Source organism: Callionymus lyra, chromosome 12, assembly GCF_982586985.1.
Source record: "Callionymus lyra chromosome 12, fCalLyr1.hap1.1, whole genome shotgun sequence".
Lineage (NCBI taxonomy): Eukaryota > Metazoa > Chordata > Actinopteri > Syngnathiformes > Callionymidae > Callionymus > Callionymus lyra.
In genome coordinates, this window is record NC_141829.1 from 21978836 (window position 1) to 21999473 (window position 20638).

The following is a 20638-nucleotide window of genomic DNA, read 5'->3' on the forward strand; positions in this document are numbered from 1 at the left end:
AGGAGTTATCAAACTCAGAAGCCTCAGTAATGCTTGACATGTGTGCGAAGGAATCTGTTCTCATGTGGTCTCACTGCAGGTTCTGTTATATAAAGAAGGTTTTTCTGCCTTCAGGTTAAGTTTTCATTTCCCTCTAAGAATTACAATATTGTGAAATATCACATTTATGTCAACAGTGACAGAATCAGTTAACCGAGTTGAAAATAATGTTTATGTTTCTTTGTCATTGTTTGTCATTGCAGTGCATCATTATCAGCGGAGAAAGTGGAGCTGGCAAGACTGAGAGTGCACATTTGATAGTCCAACATCTGACCTTCTTAGGGAAGGTGAAGTAACCGATTGTATTTGCAGCTTCAACGCCAACAAACCAACAACAATTTCAAACAATTTCTCTTCCTTTAGGCAAATAATCAGTCCTTGCGAGAAAAGATCTTGCAGGTCAACCCTCTTGTGGAAGCTTTTGGAAACGCCTGCACAGCCATTAATGACAACTCCAGTCGCTTTGGCAAGTACCTGGAGATGAAGTTCACCCCCACAGGAGCCGTCATTGGGGCAAAAATATCAGAGTATCTATTGGAGAAGTCCAGAGTCATCAAACAGGCTATGTGAGCGTTTTTCATGGTTCATTTGATTTGACTTTTTGATCGACTCGTTATGTCTGTCTTCCAGAGGAGAGAAAAACTTTCACATATTTTACTACATGTATGCTGGACTCTACCATCAAAACAAGCTGAAGACCTACAGGTTACCCGACCGAACACCTCCCAGGTGAGTGTTGCTGTTTTGTGCCTTTAAGTGAAGTGGTTTCTAACTTGTTTTGTAAGTGCAATATCCCCTCGAGTACTGATAAAGATTTAGGTATCTTGTATTAAAGTGTCTAAACTGTGTTTTTCTAACTTAAAAATCTTAAATAAAAAAATAAAAACAGGTAACAAAAAACAGACTTTTAATTAGCTTCTTGTTAAAGGTATGCGCTCTCTGTGTGCTTTGCCTTATTCACTGATATTATCGTTCTTTTAATATCGCTTGTAGGTACATCAACAGTCAGAACAGTAAAGGAACGCAAGACATCATCTCCAGTAAACAGTATAAGGAGCAGTTTGACGCTATTCAGGAATGTTTCCGAAACATCGGATTCACTGAAGACGTACGTTCAATGTCTATCCCACGTTTCATGAACAAACTTTAATCCTCAACCTTCCTCTTTTTAGGAGGTCAACTCTGTTTACAGAATTCTCTCGGCCATATTGATCACGGGCAATATTGAATTTGCCTCCATCACGTCACAGCACCAGACAGATAAGAGTGAAGTGCCTAACGCTGAGGCCTTGGAGAGCGGTGAGAGACAGGACAAGCTTAATTTTTTTTATTTTGTTTCCATTCATGTTAATAGAAAGTCCCTTGAAAAAGAAGAGACTGCTGAGAGACTGAAATGAGCTCCTGCTTATGTGATCATTTATATTCTGCACCGGACTCATCTGTAGGATTCATTCATATTTGTCTAGAGCTTGAAAGAAATTAACAGTGTACCAGAGCTACACTATATATACCAGGGGTCCAACACTTGTGGCTCCAGGGCCGTTTGCAGCCCTTGAGCAAAACATTGAGTTTCTTGAGTTGGCCTTTGGCACTTTCAGTAGGTAAAATGTTTGTGTGTTTTTTATTTCATCACTAACAGCCGCATCTCTCCTGAGCATCGGCCCGGAGGAGCTTCAGGAGGCGCTGACCTCTCAGTGCGTGGTCACTCGGGGCGAGACCATCATCCGCACCAACACCGTGGACAAAGCAGCTGATGTCAGAGACGCCATGTCCAAAGCTCTGTACGGCCGCCTCTTCAGCTGGATTGTGAACCGCATAAACTCTCTGCTTCAACCTGACATGAACATCTGGTGAGTGATGGTCACACAGATGCTTTTCTTCTGCAATGCCTTCACAAGGTAAATGCAGACATGCAGAGGAGAATATCAATGGACCCGATCAGGGCCGGAGTGAGGAGTTTGAATACATTTTTTATAGACTTGGGTTCAGAAAAAAATAATGTTAGGATGATTAAAAAGACTTCAGAGAGACTGCAAAGAGGCTGTTCATTGATCCACAAGAAATCCTTCATAAATATAAGCGTTGACAGTCAAGGAGTCATTTCTGAGATTTACAAAAGCTCTGAGCTCCTGTCTGTGTTCCACTCATCTCTCTGGTTTCCTTATTGCGCTTAATAACCCGGCTGCTCCGGCTAAAGGTGACCTCTGCGCACCGAAGACTAGTTATGACAAGAAGCGGCTCGACGGCCTGAATACAAACATATCTTTGGTCTTTTAACAGATATTTGTAGCTCTGCGCGAATATTGAAAAAGACTCAAGGTTGAATCAATGCGATGAGAAATAGAAGGCTGTTTTGATGATTTCTCAGCATGCCGTCCACAGTCGGCTCTGAATTTGGGTTGAACTTGGATTGTCATTAAAGTTTTATCAATTAAAACTGCTGCTGGGATTTGCTTGTTCTGTTACATGGAAGAATAAGTTTGTTTGTCCTCTTTTCTGCTCTTTGAAGTGCCGCAGAGAGTGGCATGAATGTGGGAATCCTGGACATCTTTGGGTTTGAAAACTTCAAGAAGAACTCGTTTGAACAGTTGTGCATCAACATTGCAAATGAACAAATCCAATTCTACTTCAACCAGCACATATTTGCTCTCGAACAGGTAATTTCATCCTCAGTCAACATCTGAGACGATTTACGGGCCTCCTAATTAAACTATATAGAGCATCTTTTGAATAAAGTCGCAGAAATCCTTCTTTTAATAGTTTCTCTTTCATTAATGCTTTCACGTTTGTGTGTTGCTTGTCTTGTCATGTGTAAATAATTGCTTCTTTACCAAATAGCTTTCCTAATTGATTTAGCGAAGTTGTTTTCGCCCCAAAGTGCTTACAATTTTTAATTTGCTTTAATGAAAATCAATGGAAATTAATCATAATGCCTGTTTAACTCCTACGTCTTCTATTTACTTTTCAATGTGGCACTTTGGTAGGCAGAGGGGAGCCATTTTAAAACATTGTGGCCAAATAAACATTTTCCTGTGGAAAAAAAGTATTTAGAGGCTATTGTTTGTACATGTTGTTTTTTTTATTTATTTTCTTTTGTCTTTTAACAAAGTACAAATTTTGCCAAAAATCAGATTTAAAAACCTTCTGTGTAAGCTTTGGGACAACAGATATCAGTTGATGATTGTAAATTATACATTTTAAAAAGGTTCGTTATTAGGACAAGAACTTATGTCCAAAAGATCAACATGAAAATCACATTTTATGTCTTGCTTTTACCTGAATTCTATTTTTCATTTATAAACCAAATATGTTTGCTTTTAATTTTCACATTTTCATTTTCCATTCTTCTTCATTTGTATCTTTATTTACCTTGTATGTATGTTTTTCTTGTTCCTAAACCCATAATTTAACTTACTGCAAGTGTAAGACTGCTTGTATTGCTATTTAATATAATGAATAATTTCCTTAACTTTTGTCACATACACACAGGGCATGTTCGAGTGCCCTGTGTGGCTCTCTGGTCTTGGTGTTAATCTTAAGTCAGTTCTTTTAATCAGAAGTTGTCTGAATTGCTTTCAAATAATGTAATTTTAATCTAAACAAAGTTTTTTCATTAGAGAAAAGCAACTACATGACATCTTAAAACAAATTGTGGGATAAAATGTTTATCAAGAGAACATAATTAATTATGACAGATGCCTGTTTAACAAATATATAAAATATAATCTCAGCATTAATAAATATTAAACATTAATCAGCTGAAATATTCAGAGCTTTATATTGTACACAGCTGCTCATTATCCTGCCCTAATGACTGAAACATGAGCACAGATTAGTTTCATTGGTCTTGCTTTATTAGTCAAATATACATTAAGAAACTTTTGATCTGAAATTAAAGAGATGCAATAAACCGACGTGACTGTGGGTTATTTGCAAATTGAAATAAATTATGAATAAGTGGCACTAATTGTTAATTCAGAGAGGCTTTATGTATTCAGTCATCATAATCTATTATGGTGTGAAATTTATCAGCGTGCACACACTCACTCTCTCACACACAGATGTTCTAAATATGAGCATTCCTATTTGGACAAACCATATTCATTTTGTCAATTAGTGAAGTCTTGACTGTTCCACTTTGAAATTATTTGCCGCACACAAACAATATTTAGATTTTATTGGGTCAGCTAAAAAGATTTCTTCCATGGTTTGCATCAGATGGAGTACCAGAGTGAGGGAGTGGATGCCAGTTTAGTAGAGTACGAGGACAACAGACCCATCCTGGACATGTTCCTACAGAAGCCCATGGGACTGCTGTCCCTGCTGGACGAGGAGAGCCGTTTCCCTCAGGCCACAGACCAGACCTTAGTGGGTAAGACTACAGACTCTGCAAAAGTCAACAATGTTTTAGAGAAATTAATCTGTTCTATCTACAGATAAGTTTGAGGACAATCTGCGCTGCAAGTATTTTTCCATTCCTAAACGTGTGGATCTTTGTTTTGGAATTCAGCATTACGCAGGAAAGGTTGGTCATATGAAGTTATTTTATATGTTACTTTAACTGGATCTATACTGTCTGAGCGTGTCACAGCTTTCATACTCAGCTTTCATACAGGGGCCAAAGTGTTTGTCACAGTTTAAGTTGCACTTCATTGAACAGTCTTTAACTACCCCTCCTTGAACAGAAGGTCAACAGAATAGGATTTCAGAATCGTTTTTTACACTACAAAATATAAACCAAAAGACCCTTTGTTGTTTGGTTAGTTCATTTTTTCAAATTTCAATTTAATTTCGAACACTATATTCATGTACTATAGTATTGTGTCTATTGAAAGTCATCTAATTTTTAATGCCCTTAAAATTACATATTTTCAAAAATTATATTTTTATCCAACTTCATGAATTAAGGGATGTTATTGGCCAAACAAAATAATTTGGTGGGCTGGACCTGGCATTAAGTTTGACACATATGTAACACTCATATGTGCTTGAAATAGTATTGGTGAAGAACTGTGGCTACAAACACATCTGAATACATCAGAAAATAATGCATAACAATACTTTTACAGTATTTTGTATAATATTTTTTAAATCAAATTGATTTATGAAGTAAATTTTAATATTGTTTTAGATATTCTAAGCACATGAAGTACTCACAAAAAAGGTTTTTATCTAAACTACCAATAAATAATAAGATAAAATTAAATTGTTAGTCGATAGTCATAAGAATGTCTATATGGTCAGTTATATAGTTTTAGTCTGACCTCATGGGGGCCACATTAATGCAGCAATACGTGGCCCCCGTCCCTACTTTCTCACATCTCATTAACCAGTCATATGAACAGAAAAGTTTTTTTTTTTTGCTCTACCTTACAGGTGATGTACAATGTGAATGGATTTCTGGAGAAAAACCGAGACACCCTACCTGCAGACATCATGGTGGTTCTCCGGACATCAGAGAACAAACTCCTGCAGCAGCTGTTTTCCAGTCCCTTAACAAAAATAGGTAGGCTTATAACAACTGCCTTTATGTTGAAATGGATTTTCGCTTCAAAACTTTTCCGGGAGACAAACTATTGTTAACAATGGCGAGGCTCTGCCTGTATTACTGCGAGAGGTGCCACTGTCGCCTGCTTCCATAAATGTTCAGGTAAGTGGGTTTCTTAAAGACGCGGCTCGTAGGCATCCCCTGGTCCTCTTTCATTTCAAGTCTCAGTGTGCCATGCTCGGATAAATCTGCAGTCTCCATTATCTCATGAGAGGCTCAGCTCTCCGCACGGCGCTCTGTTTTTATTTTCACTAAGCTGTCCCTCTTGGTTTCCCACTGCTCAATGCTATCTACAGATTGTGAGTGCGGCGGGATATTTTTGCGATAAGGTTTCTGAAATACCCAGGGGATGATGAAGCTGTATTTAGGGAACACAAAAGCAACTCGTCCTACCTCTTTTCTGCTAGTGAATTGAAGAAGGTAATGTGCTCGTCATTAGCCGCAGCTGCGGCCTCCTGGTCACTTGACTTATCTGCAATGCTAATAGATGTGTTAAATTATCAGATTCCCACTCGCTGCTTTATTTCAGCTAAGCCACATTATGTGATTACTTCCATTTTAGGGGGCTGTAAAGGCTCGCTTTCTTTCCTGCTGGTATTAAGAGACATTTTATTCACTAAAAGAACCCGAGAAGCCAGAATTCTCAGCCATGTGTATGTAAACTAAAATTGCAGGGTTTGCACAAGGCAAGCTGCTGCTGCTTCCCTTTTTAGTAATTAACAGATTATTCCAACACAAAAGCAAATAGAGGAGCGGAATCCCTAAACTTCTGTTGATCATTTTATGCCTGAAGTATTTCCATAGTAACATCTATACAATATTTATATATATATATATATATATATATATATATATATATATACAGTACTGTGCAAAAGTTTTAGGCAAGTGTGAAAAAAAGCTGTAAGAATGCTTTAAAAAAAAATTAAAAAATTGTTTATTTTTATCAATTTACAAAATGCAAAGTGAGCGAACAATCGCTCTAAATCAAATCAATATTTGTTGTTACTACCCTTTGCCTTGCTTGAAATTTAAACCATACGTATTTCACACCAAGTAAGAAGATTTCCAGAAATGTAGCTTCTTTCCTCAATTGTAAGGCCCGTAGTCACCCTGAACTCTTCCCTCCTCCTCCTTTCTTCTTAGTTTTTCTTAGTTTATTTAGTTTTCAAATTAAGTTTTATACCAGGGAAAAGGTGGGTGTTTCCGCTCTGGTATATAATGTATGCTTTAAAAAAAATTTTTTTTTTAATGTAAATAGCTAAAGGATATGCACAAAGTCATGTTGCGCAAATTAGTTTGTGTATTATGTGTAAATTGTGCCACATTGAGAATTGCCATAGTTTTTATGGATGATTGACTGATGTCTTTTTCTTAATAGGCATCTAATGTATTGATTTAAGTGTCTCTTAAATAGATGTTGGAACTCTATTGTACTCATCAATATGTGTCTGTTTGTACAAAACTCTCTTTTCATTGAAATATTTACATTAGAGAATGTGGATAATCCCCGCCCAACACTTCCACCAGTTTACTATAACCCTACATACTCTGCTGTGATTGGTCAAGCAACACCTTGTCAATCTTGTACGTCTCTACCTCCAAGGGACTTGTTGTATAAACAAAGCAGGGTGAAGGAGTGAAGCCCATTATTACGTCGCAGCTCTCGTAACCTCTGGTTTGCTGAGATTTCAGACGGGGGAGAACTTTATAAAATAATCAGTTCAAAACATCATCTATGATGAGGGACTTACTGCATCTTGGAGAGGAAGACTTCAACATTTTAAACATGTGAGTACGTCAAGATAGTTGGGTTATTACATTACTTTAATTCTTGCAATAACAGTGACTTGTTAAGTCTTGAATGGTCTTTGATATTCCCAAAATCAAAGCAGCCGTCGCATTTAAGTGCAACAACAATGGTGTGATCGGGCACCGAGAAGTGATTCATTCACAATGTCTAATGTTAAGTTGACCTAACTATACTATGATTTATTTTTTTCTGATGAACTGACCCCTCCCCAGACTGTAGAAAGTTACTGAAGTTTGATGTCGTCTAAAGAGAATCTGTTTATCAGTTGACTTACGCAGATGTCTGCCTTTGTCCTTGACTAGCTGTCACCATGGAGAGATTGTTTTGTCTTTCTCACTGGGAATGTAGGCTTGACATGACTGAGATTATCAGTTAATCAAGTGATTATTGGAAATGTGTGTTAAATCTAGATGATTGATTACAGTAGAGTTGTCATATCCGTACAGACTTGCTACCCATGTATTTTTTTCAATAGGCGTGTCTTCAAAGGTTTGCACCTGGTTTTAATTGTACTTTCAATCTAGTCACCCTCAATTTCAAGTCCAGCCCCCACAAACATGAAAACAGGGATGTGAATAAATCAACACCTTGTACGTTCATTCTAAATAAGAAAAGAGATTTCTGAACTCATGAGGAAAGTGCATATATGTAGTGATATCATAAAAGTGCCTAAAGGATATAAAAGCATGGTGGGTTTGAAGTACGTAATCAAGAGATTGTTAAATTTGACATCAACAACCCAAATATTTCAGTAGCAAAGTGTGTACAGAAGTTAATTTTTTTTCGATTGGATTTTGTTATTTAATTGAAGTTGGAGGTCCAATTTTCTGATTTGCAGATGCTGAAACAGATCATCTCATCAGATAAAGTTCATGAAAGACGACGCTCCTGCTTATCGCTCCAGAAAAGATGGAGCGTCATTTGAACAGAGATACAGTTAAGCGTAAGGAAATTATAATACTATTCTTCAGGGTAGAATTTGTGGGGGATTTAATTTGCATAGTACTCCACATTATAGATTCAGCGTTATCTGTGAAATTACCATTATCTAAGGGAATCTGATGAAAATCTGCCTGAACTATTGTGGTTGCACATGCCTTTTATCCTGTGTCACCACAAGGGGACTCTCTCGGAGCCATGATCAAGAGGGAACGCTCTCTGACAAACTTTGATCACCTCAGACCAGAAGACGTTAAACTGAGCCGTGTCACGTCGAACGTTTGGCCCCAGGAAGTTAAAGATCTTCAGGCATTTCAGCCTTCAAGAACATTGGTCCTTATGCAGTGGACATGTGGTGGTGGTTTACCAGTCGGAAAAGTATTTGCATTTACAAATTCATTCCAGGTCGAGGCTTTCCCAGATCACACGAGATCACTATGTTTGAGTTGACTGGACCCCGTCTGAGTCTCAGTGTATTTGTGTAAACCTGAGAAACAATTGTGATCTTATTTGTCAGCTTTAGATTGTGTAAAGGATCTTTAACCCGTTGTTCACGATCCATTTGCCACCAACACGATTTGATGTGCGCATTTCAAATTAAATGACTCCTGGAACGTTGGCTTTGTGCTCATTGTACGTTGTAAACTTCCCAAATTGAATCAAGTTAACCAGGTTAATCTGCACACAAGTTGAGTTATAAAAGTTCTCCGTAAGATAACAATTGTAGAATAATTGCGGCAAAAAAATACTAATTAATTCTGAATGAGGAAAAGTTAAAAAATATTCAAATTTGGTAATGTACATTGAGTTCACAGAGAGGGAGTGAGAAGCATTGAGACATTGGAGTGAATTGCAGTACAAGTGAATGTGTTCATTAGGTCAAAAGTAAGTAATGATTTAAACCACATGTGCCAAACTCATGGCCTGGGTGCCATATCCGGCCCTCCAAGTCTTTTAAGTTGCGCACCTGATGATTTGCTCAAATCCAATTAGTTGTTGATATTGTGAACTATATAAGGAGCATAGCTTATTGATCCAAAAACAATAATAAAAAAAAAGATGTGGAAGGAAAGAAAATTGTTTGGTGAGTGTTTGGAAGAGTATGAAAAACATAGAGCTATATTGAGCCACAGGAAATAAAAAACAATATTGCTATCAGATTCATACTTACTGTTAGGGACATGTACCTTTTTTTTTCAGCTCACAATTAAGGATTTTGGCCCCTTGTGTCATTGAGTTCGACACCCCTAATTTTAACTTTAACACTGTCAAAAACTCACTGTAATGTTGAGTAACTGCCTAACATTGAAACTCATTTAGAAAAAGGGACAAAAACACTAACAAAGCATGGTTGTAAAATGAAGATAACCCCTGCAAACATGTATAAATTGTCTTCGATGCTTTCATTTTCCTTAATCTTTCTCTCTCTCAAGTCCTACAAGCTAATGGCTCTACACGAGTTAAGTGTGTGTCATGATGGACGACCTGATAGACTTGTTATTAGAAGTGAATAAATGTCCATTATTCCTGGTATAAATCACTGATTCTCTTTCTATTTCCACGATGCTGATGTTTAGAAGTTTCAAAGTTGGAATGCCAGAATATGCATCCGCGATGCTGCTTCAACAATTTCCAGATAAAACACTTGAAGGTTTCTCTCACTGTCTCCCCGTGTCCTGTGAGGAGAAACTTCTCAGACGGACTGACGGGTTTCATTCAGACATGTGACACTTGGACGTCTTTGTTCTCGCCCTCTTTTTGCTCCCAGTGGGCAGATCTTTGTCACAACCTCAGGAGATGCTCAGCAAGTAGTACTTTTGTGAAATTTCTCCCATAATCGCAGTGTTGGGAAATATTTTTGAGTCAGCAGCGATTAAACAGCCTTACACATCAATGGCAGGGAGCCGGCTCCCCAAAGTCACATGGTGCGACATCCTTTGATAAACGCGACACTGTGTTGTGTCACCGAAAGCCAATTACACCATGCTTTTTATGATTGATCTGCTCTGACAGTAGTCGATGGCATTTAAATCAACAGTCCCCGGAGCCTTCTCTTGGCATAAACGGTGCTGTTATGGCGGGCGAGAGGGGCGCTTCAGGGTTATGGGTGCTTTAATCTCATTTGCTTGGTTGCTGAGTTGAGTTTCTGGATCACATGTTTTCAAAAAGAGAGCGGGAGCGATATCCAGCAAGCCTCTGCTCACTCAGCTCAGGAAGGCTGCTCTCTCTTACAACTCTGATTGTCCCCTGTGTCGACAGCTCGATCCACAGCCTCTCAAGTACAAGACGCACACTGGCACTTATAAAAGCATGCAGGGAGGTGTCATATTGAACGCGGATTGCTTTTTTAATCCCAAGCACATTGACTATTCTTGTCAATAGAACCCCAATACAACTGCCAGCTTGAGCTTTTTTTTTCGCCCTACAGGATTCTTGCTGGGCTTAATTTTCAAAGTGAGCGCACAGATGCCAAGGAAGGCTTTTTCAGTCTCTCTCCCTCTGCCCCCCTCACCCCAACCCCCTGTCTCCCCTCCTCACACTCACTGTGTTTGTCCTGGAAGTCCATGCCAAGAGCAACATGCATGAAGCATGAACGATCAGTGGGATGCACCTCCTGTTATACAGGATGGAATGACCTGATGGGAAATAAACTTTTCACCGGCCTTATTTATAGTAAAGATTGAGTGATTCTAGTGGAAAAGGTTATCTTCTTCCTGTTTTTATAGCATCACACTCCTTTTCTGGGAGGGCTGAGTTGTTACAATTAAGAATTAATTAATAAATGTTCTTCCCTTTTTTCACCTTATCTTTTGCTTAAATCAAAGCCACTCATGATGTACCCACTGGTCTGTAGCAGCTTGGGCTCAGACATACTTTAGACTACTGTCTAAATGACAGTAAGTTAGGGTACTCAAGTGGGTATTCAGATAACATGTTTTAGCAGAATCCTCCTGCTTTCTCCAAGAGTTTAAAAGTGAAAACAACATGTAAATATAAGATAGTTCAAAGAGATATCCTCTACAGTGCTGCATGTAGTACAAAAGAGTATTGTTCTGGATAGCGATCTGTGTTTGTATGTGTGCGTTCATTAGCAGCTTTCATTTATGGAAGCATCTTTAAATCTTAAAGACTTGTGTTCACTGTGAGCAGTATCGTTTTAGATGTATGATCATGGTTTTTGCCTCACATCCTTTTATGCACATTTGTTCAGAATTAATGTAGAAAAACAAAAGAACAACATTCCCATACTTTTTCTATTCCTGATTTAAAAACATATATTTTCTTTGATATTTCCACATTGACGAATGGATTGCTCAATAAATGTATTGCCTATTTTATTACTGATTTCTTAACCCCTTAATTTTAAATTATTATATTCTCTTGGAGAATGAATTCATAAATATATGTCCTGCTTTATTTTGAATTATGTTATTGTCAGGCTGTGCCATTATTGGGAAATGAAAGTGGTAATAAAAAAAGAGCAAAAGCATAATATCATTTTCTACGACATGAATGTGTAAATAAATGTATAACTGGAAATAAGGTAAAAACAAATAAGTCTGACAGAAAGATAGAATTTACATAATTTCATCACTAAATAATTTATTTAAAAGGTCACTGGGCATTTGTGTAAAAGCAAATTAATTTTCTTATTTTCTATTTTACTTTTATATCTTTAGTTTTTTCCAAGATGAGAAAAAGAATATGATTTCCTTACGCATCAAGATAACTTGGAACTTAACAATTTAGGTATGATTGGATCAACAGAAAGCAGATATTAGCTTCAGTATTTTTAGGCCACTTTCTTTCCTCACATACTATCAGCAAAAACAACATCCAAAGGTGAGCAGGGAAATGTGTTCTGAGCACATGGGCTTATATTTTAGTTGCTATAAATACATGTGGGATCAATTGCCAGCAGGAAAAAGCGCGTATACCTTTGTCTGTAAAAGTGTTCATAACTAAAATATAGTAACCCAAAAGATTGTGCACACAACAAAGAGACAATTTAAATGCCACTTGGAATTTCCTCAAATGTGCTTCAGTTAAACCTTCCTCCCCTCCATTGACTTAAATTTAAAAAATATATTTATATACATTTTTCTCAGTCTTCCTCTGAAGGACAATCCATTTTTAGCTGTCTCTCTGTTTGAATAATTATTACCCACATCATTAGACAAGTTCCCAGCAGTGTCCAAATTAGAAGGTCTTCTTATAGGCCGGACATCACAGGTGAAGCCTTGGTTTCATGTCCCTGGAGGCAGACATCTTTGAGGATGCTGACTATTAACCCGGGCTCTAATCATCTAGTCATGAGGGGATATGAAACCCGCCAGAAGAATGAATTAATGCGAGCCGCTGAGGAGTACATGAAGAAAAGCAGCGAGTGTCCATTTGCAAGGCTTAGGTACAACTGTCACAGTTTCTCTGGCGGCAGCACAGCCCCTTCATCTCCCCTTGATGGTGTCATGGAAGTGAGAGGCGTGAAAGCACAGTGACACTCCACGAGCCCGTTCCACTCGCAGCCACTAATTCATCATGACAAATGTGCTCAGATGATCTGGCCCAGCAGCACTAATGGGGAGAGGAGCGAGCGCACTTCATTTGCACAAGACCCACTCCAATTAATCCATCCAGCTTTACTCTGGGCTAATTGGAGCAGGGCCCTCCTTGCCAATGTGTGTCGTCTAACCACTCCTGTTCTAGAAGATCACGCTTTTTTTTTTTCAATGTTTATTTCCTAAAATTATTTTTGCCTCGCCATCGGCATGTTTGTCATGGTACAATCTGTGCGCCTTTTCCAAAAAAGTACCCCTGATACATTCGTACTCCACATATGAGATTCATTCATGCATTCATTTGAATACGGTTCCCGCTGCTCCCTAACCCGACATATATGTTTTAACATGACGTTTTGATGGTTTTCTGAATTTTAAATAGTATTAAAAATAAATGGCTGATAACTGTCAAAATTTAAAGCAGCATCATCGTGAGCTTAAAAGACTGTTTGATTCCTTTTGAAGTGTTCAGATCATGTTTTGACTACAGCTGAAAGTATGTGTATGTGTGATTACATTTCTTTGGCTTACTGCAAAACCTCCTGGCACATGTAGAACTAACTTTGTCTAAAGTTAGAAATGGCCTGGCTGATTATTAAGCCGTCATAAATCAATTTGGATCTTGCCGCGTTTGATTCTTGATCCAGGCTATACATTTTCCTGTCAGCCAGTTCCTGATACCTACAAGAGTTGTGCTTCTGACTATAGCATGTTTCTGTCCTAGAAGTTTGCATGCATGTGTTCGGAAATCTGGTGCAATTGTTGGCCTGTCACTTCAGCTTTATCTTTAAAAACTTACAAAGGTTTTCCTCCTAGCGGTACACGGCTGCTCTCTGCCTCCTGTGTCTGCAGACGTTTTTTCCCCTCCAAAGGTGTGTGTGGCACATCTGTGCAGCTATTGTTTATTCATGGAGTAAACCCTTTGAAATGTGTTAAGATACTTCCCACTCATTATAAAAATCCTGCCACCCATGGATTAGGACTTTGATGTCACCAATCCTGCTTCAAAGGCTTCTTTCACTGCTATTAATCACAGTTTAGCCTCTGAAGATATAGCCAGAGAAAACATTTGGACATCTTGTGCAGAAACTTTGAAATGTTCAGACTGTCTTGCATATGTCGCGTTCACATCCCTTCCGTCTGTTGGACTGATGTTGGAGTGACTGCACGACCGGATCTCTGTGATTGTAGCTACAATTTAGACTTTCTTTAAACAAGAAACCAGTGCTCTTTTGTCATCAAAATGTTGAATCTTGTGTTTGTGTGGATGGTGATTAAGCCTGACATTCTCCTCATCGTATTGTTCAACTCTTCAATAACTTCCACCCTAGATATTCTGTTCTCAATATAGCCTTAGATTGAAGTTAAAATATGACGTGCTACAAATTTGTGGCAAAGAAACAAAAAAAGTATATTAGTTGGTTTGTTTATAGTTTTAGGTAATGAATGGATTTGCATGACATTCTGGATTGGTTGGCAATGTCCTAAGTTAGGATTTTTGTGGGGATCATGTACGTTCATCATTTGAGTGCACAGGGTACAATAATCAGTATATCATAATATTAATGTTCTGAATTCTGCACTTTCACCCTTAAATATTTAGTTTAGCTGGGGATGGTCTGCTATCAGGAGAGCTTTCTTGGGGGTTTCTGCACTGTCTGAGTGTCTAAGTTGAAAACGAGTAAACCACAAGGTAGAGTTGTTCAGATGCTCTCAGTTTGGTCCCTGGTCCTCCTCAACCCCATCTCAATATACCCGTGGGCCACCATGGCTCAATGCTAACTGTTAGCATTTGAGTAATGAGTTAAAGTACTAGATGAAAATCATATTGAGTTCAGTTTTGATAGTGGCCTGCTAAGAGTTGCAATGACTCCATGGAAAACCATGTCTCACATTGGAAATGGACATATTCATTGACCACTGAATAAAAATGTCTAGCTATTAATAGTAAGGCATTAAGTTTAAGAAAAATGTTGTCACAACATGATCTGGAGCCTATAATCCATGCGTTTGTGTCTTCTAGCCTGGACTTTTGCAACAGTTTGTTTTCATTTCTTAACAAGAAGGAGCTGTCTCGCCTGCAGTTAATACAGAACTCTGCAGCGAGAATTCTGACCCGCTCTAGTAGAAGAACTCACATTTCTCCGATTCCTTAAATCTATTCACTGGCTTACTTTCAGAGCTATTCATGGTCAGGCTCCTCCTTACATCAGCGATCTTAGCCTTACACCCCAGCTCGGGCTCTGAGGTCTGTGGATCAGAATCTACTGATGGTTCCTCGCACATGGTTCAGGACCAGAGGAGAGAAATCCTTCCAGGCTGTTGCTCCTAACTTTTGGAACGATCTTCCTCTCCCTCTTGATTTGATTGATCTACTGACTCCTTCAAGAAATATCTCAAGACATTTTTCCTTGATTTTCTGAGACTCCTGTGTCGGTCTCTGTGTTTTCTTGACCTTTTAAGTATATATTTTTTTGGGTATTGTTTTTATTGTTTAAGCGCTATGTGACCCTGGTCTGGAAAAGCACTCTGCAAATATAAATTACTTACTTATTTACCTACATGCTGTTTGGCAGACTTAGTGGTGGGATGGAGAAGTCATTGGGGTCCTATGGCAGTCAATATATTATCTTGATATTATGACTTATGTCGATGTATTTTTTTAATCAGGAAACCTCGCTACCTCCAGAGCCAGAGTGACGGCTGCCTCCAGATCTCTGCCTCCCCAACTCAGCTCGGGTCGTATCAAGGTGAGACTCCTCTAAGTTTCAGGAGAAACCATGAGCTGTGAACTGTTGCTTGTAGACATTTACTAGTTCTTGGCTATTGGTAGAGGAACATTTACATCTGGTTGGTTTTGGTACTTTTGCTGAGTTTAAAATAATTTGTTGCCACCGAAAGAAAAACTATAACTTGTTAGCTTGTAGGAATAAAAGGGGATTTGATACAAAACATATTTGTATTTCTTTAAAATGTTCTTTCTGGTATTCTTTAACTTTCTCTTGCCCAATTATTTTTCCTCTACTTCCATGTGTGCAACTATTCCTGTTTTCAGTCCCCCAAATACTTATTAAAGGTAAGGTTTTTATTTCTGCTCTTGTTTTATATCTTAGATGTTCACAACTTTTGTCAAACCTCATTTAATTTCCAAATGTATCTCTATCTGCATTATTTAATTCACAACGCATTAGATTAGCTCATCTTTCACTCTGGTCTTCTCAGCATAAAACTTAACCATCTTTTATATAATATATCTGTTGTGTCAGTTTATTATTGCCAAATCTTCAATATAAATTAGTTTATGTACAAAAAAGAACTTGAAGAAAAAAAAACCTCTTTATTAAATGATATATTTTGAAAGGACCATTAGTAGTGCTTTTCAACAGGTGGATGAATTAATGTATGGAAGGACGGATGTATCTTCTTTTTTTAACTATTCTTGTAACACTGATGTAATGTTCACTAGGACATGTCTCTTAATAAAAGTTCTGCAGTCAGATAAAAGTAAACTATCATTAGATGAAGAAGTAAAACAGATTTCTGATATTTTTCATCTGTATGATCAGAAAAGCAAATTCTGCCATCGTTGATTCGTTCCTTCTTGGATCTCGCACCTTCCCCTTAGTTGGAATCAAGTATTAAGATATGCACTTTGCTACTTCGACTTACCATAAAATATCTATTGCATCATTAATTTTGATGAAGCCATGAACTGTGAAAACCATTAGAAAGTCTATATTGTGTCCTCGTTAATCCGTCGTTTGGATGACTGTCTGCGCAGTGTTGGCTAGTCTCATTATTCAGAATGCTTTGCAATTCTCCTGTGCCCCACAGCAGTGCACACTTCCCATCTAGATTGTTAGCTTTAATTGTTAATGCTCCTATGCTATAGAAACTTCTCTGCCGGCACTATGCTGTGCTCTAATAGAGAAAGAATTGGATGGTGTTATCTCGACACAGCAAAGACGTAGGGTCGCACATAAACAGCCAAATAGCTCTTTAACTTGTTTAGCTGAGAAGAGTGTTTATTCTTCTTGTACATGTGCAGGTGGACACCATGGAGATGATGCGTCATCCAGACGAGACTACCAACATGAGGAGACAAACAGTGGCCTCTTACTTCCGCGTGGGTTATTATTTTTTTATTTTTTTTAGAAATTGTACAATTACCATGATGGGAGGTTTCAACTCCAAAAAAGCTTTTATTCATCAGCTCTGTAAACCCATCTTATGATTTATGAATTCTGCTAGATAGTCAAGTGTACTAAAAAACATCATCATGTTTTGGATTACCATTTGAGATCCAGGGTAGATAACCTACTTGGGGTAGCTATGGTAACTTTTTAGGATGCCTACTTGACAGATCCTTGCTGAGGAACACTCTGTGTTTCTTACTGGAAGTAGTCTTCTGGCCAGACCCATGAAAACCTCCGTCACTTGGTTGGCCAGAAAACACTAGAGTAGAAATTTTGGGATGTGTATTTGTGATTTTTTGAGTATCGCTGCAACAGGAATTCAGTTTGACGTTTCTCAACAAGTTTTGTTTCAGGTATATATTCCTTATTGATGCTAAAAAACATATTATGTTCGATATTGATTACTTTTTTATTGTCATTAAGATTGGTTATGCAAAAAGAGATATAACAAGTCATTTTTGAAATTGAGGTTTGTCATATAAATATATATATATATATATATATATATATATATAAAAATCTAGTCACTTTGAGCCCCTTAAACATTCAATCCATACATTGGCCCGTTCACCCAGAGTGCTACAGTAAAATATAGATTTAAATTAAAAAAACACAAACCTCAACAAATTAGAATATTAAATACATAACTTCAATAAAAAAATGCCAATAACTTTGTTTTTAAGAGTACATAAGAGATGGAGATAAAATAGACAGTTATTTAGTTTAATAAGCTTTAAAACATTGCAAGTGAAGCAAGGGATATTTTGATGTATTCAGTCAGTGGGCCCCAAACAAGAGTGCTCCATCCTCTAGGAGTAAACTTAATTTATGTCTAGTTATAAAAACAAAACGTTTCATTTAACCAGGTTTTTAAAAAAAATAATTTTTAGGACTCGATTTTGATTTATTTACCTGAATATTTTCATTGTAATTAGAAAACTGAAAATGTAAAAATAGTTCAATCTTTCTCTCTGTTGTGAGTGGTGTGAAACTTGTTTCTGAATATGTTGCAGTTCTCCCTGATGGACCTGCTGTCAAAGATGGTGGTGGGTCAGCCACACTTCGTCCGCTGCATCAAACCCAACGACGACAGGCAGGCGCTGCGCTTCTGTAAAGAGCGAGTGATGGTGCAGCTGCGCTACACGGGGATCCTGGAGACGGTGAACATCCGCCGTCAAGGCTACTCCCACCGCATCTCTTTTGAAGAGTTTGTCAACAGGTAGGCTCACGAAAACACCGGCACTTGTGTTCTGAGCGCTGACATTACCCCAGAGATGGCGAGGAACAAGCGAGCCGAGCTCAGCGTTGCAGCACAACACAGTTTCTTTAATTAGCTGAGGATCCAAGTTGAGCCGAGCAAAAGGCCAACTAATTGCCATCATTAGCAACTAAATCCTACAATTCTTTCATTGAAATCTGCAAAATACGGCTGTAATTCAAACGGGGTGGAACTCTGATTATAAGGGATGATGCATTTTAATGGATTACTTTGACTGTTCATTAAGTTTGTTCTTCAGTGACCTGGAAAAGATCAGATGAATCTTTGTCCCATCGGTATTATATTAGAATTAACCCAAAGTCCATCATTAGGAAGGCTGTAAATAAGTGTGTTGTTTGTTTATTAAAATGTGGGACAAGATTGGACATTAACCCAAATCTCAATATACAGTAAAAACAAGTACATTTTGTGTCTATAATATTTTTTGTTAAAACTCTTAAGTCTTGTGATTAGGTTTTTGCTTGTGGTGTTTGATTTTAAAATAGACAAATTAACTTGTTAAAGAAAATTCCCTATTTTTATTCATTTAAAAATTTCAATATTTAGGTTATACTGTGCATGTAAACAAAATGTATATTGCACTTAAAGACAAGTTGATGCAACTGTATCCACTGAATACATAAAACTGCGTACATAAATTGAAGGAGAGCAAAGAAAAAAAAAAACAACATTAAATACAAAAACATTGAGATCAGTAAGGCTTGAAATAACTAGTTCAGTTTATAGCAGCATTTAAATGTTAATATATAATAATAAATGTATAATGCTTTGTTGTAACTTGGTTTAAAGATTTAACATTTTTATTTTTACAATACAATTAAAAACAGACAACATATCTTTATCGGGGCTACTTGAGTTGACTTGTCGGTGCCAAACTGGTACTTTCGTAATTCTGTAAAGTTATGGATGTAGATATTTGGTTATCTCACAATTTGATTAAATTCAGATCCATTAGGTCACAGTTTAATTATCTATTCAAATGATTCTTGATATAAAGTGTTTTAATGAGGCAACTTATGGCTTCAAAACTATTACATTTGATTAAGATCATTAGGCATGGGTATTGAATCGTTTTTTCTGATACGGGTGCAAGATGAAAACCTTTTCATAAAAGTGATTTTTCTATAACATTACTCTGAATGTGTTTTCCTTTGAATAGTAGATAATTTCATCCAGAATTTTTACATACATTTTAAACATCAGCGGTGTATGTGTTGTTTTTTTTTTAGCAGTTTTGGGTTTTTGTCCTGATTTTTCCAGAAGCGTTGCCATTACGGTACCAAATGTTAGTTACCCTCGAACTTTTTAGTGTATTCTACCATTAAATCGAGATATTCTTTCCCTTCTTTCTCATAATGGCAGTCGATGGTAAAGGCCTCTATGAAAGAAAAAGTATTACACAAAATGTTGTAAATTAAGCACACAATCGGGAAACCAATTGAACAATAAGTGTAAATCAATGTTCCAGTTAGCAACAGCTCCACACAAGAATGAGATTAAACATTGTGGGATTTCATCCACAAGTGAAATAATAATTGGATGTTTGTCCACAGGAGGTGACTCAATACTTCATGATTCTCATATCAGAATTTCACTCATCACTCACCTGTCGCAATGATTTCATGAACACCTACTGTTTATATCTGGCTGGATTACCGCGGATTACCACTTGAAACCAAGTTTTAACCTGCCTCTGAGTCTGTTATCCTACTTTAGCTGGGCAGAAGTCATAGCCAGAGACCCAAATGGCTAAACTGCACCTTTAGTGAAAAGTGATTTAAATGTGCGCTCCAATATCAAAGGCTTGTCTGATGTTGCCCGGCAGTGCTTTGTATTTACCATCAAAGAAATAACACATATCAACAGGAATTAGAATGAAAGCCCGCTGAATGAGACGGGGAGGGGAGTTCAAAGACTTGTTTCTTCTCCTTGTGTCTCGTCTTTTTGACCAACACCAGAACACGAGTGGCGAGTAGTTACGCAGTCCCCAGAACTAAACTTGTGTTCCTCTTCTATAAGTTAGGTCGCACAAGAAGGTGACCTGTGTGTGTGTGTGTGTGTGTGATGGTGAGTGAGAAACATGTGGAGTGACAGACTCGCACTGGTGGGCTTCTGCTTCCCCTGGTGGGCCGCTGAAATAAGAGACAATCAAATGTTCAAAGGAGCGCCAACAATGGGCCTCTGTTGAGGACTCATGTCTCTGTCCAGCTCGGTTTTCTTCACAGACGTTTCAAACTGGGGGGCCTCTGCTGATGTTTCCAGTGC

General features: G+C 37.8%; 1 protein-coding gene across 4 annotated transcripts in view; it reads left to right on the forward strand.

Annotated features, from left to right (window-relative positions):
- The window catches only part of myo3b (myosin IIIB), a 72632-nt gene that overhangs the window by 20785 nt on the left and 31209 nt on the right, over positions 1–20638 (forward strand). For 3 of the 4 annotated variants that reach the window (XM_087803643.1, XM_087803642.1, XM_087803645.1), the window contains 14 exons: positions 243–326; positions 403–605; positions 670–768; positions 1033–1147; positions 1212–1338; positions 1679–1889; positions 2549–2696; positions 4258–4411; positions 4476–4564; positions 5416–5545; positions 15569–15648; positions 15954–15974; positions 16947–17024; positions 18108–18313. In XM_087803643.1, coding sequence (XP_087659769.1) covers positions 243–326; positions 403–605; positions 670–768; positions 1033–1147; positions 1212–1338; positions 1679–1889; positions 2549–2696; positions 4258–4411; positions 4476–4564; positions 5416–5545; positions 15569–15648; positions 15954–15974; positions 16947–17024; positions 18108–18313 — 1745 coding nt within the window. The remainder of the gene's footprint in view (positions 1–242; positions 327–402; positions 606–669; positions 769–1032; positions 1148–1211; positions 1339–1678; positions 1890–2548; positions 2697–4257; positions 4412–4475; positions 4565–5415; positions 5546–15568; positions 15649–15953; positions 15975–16946; positions 17025–18107; positions 18314–20638) is intronic. The other variant, XM_087803644.1, reaches the window with a different exon arrangement.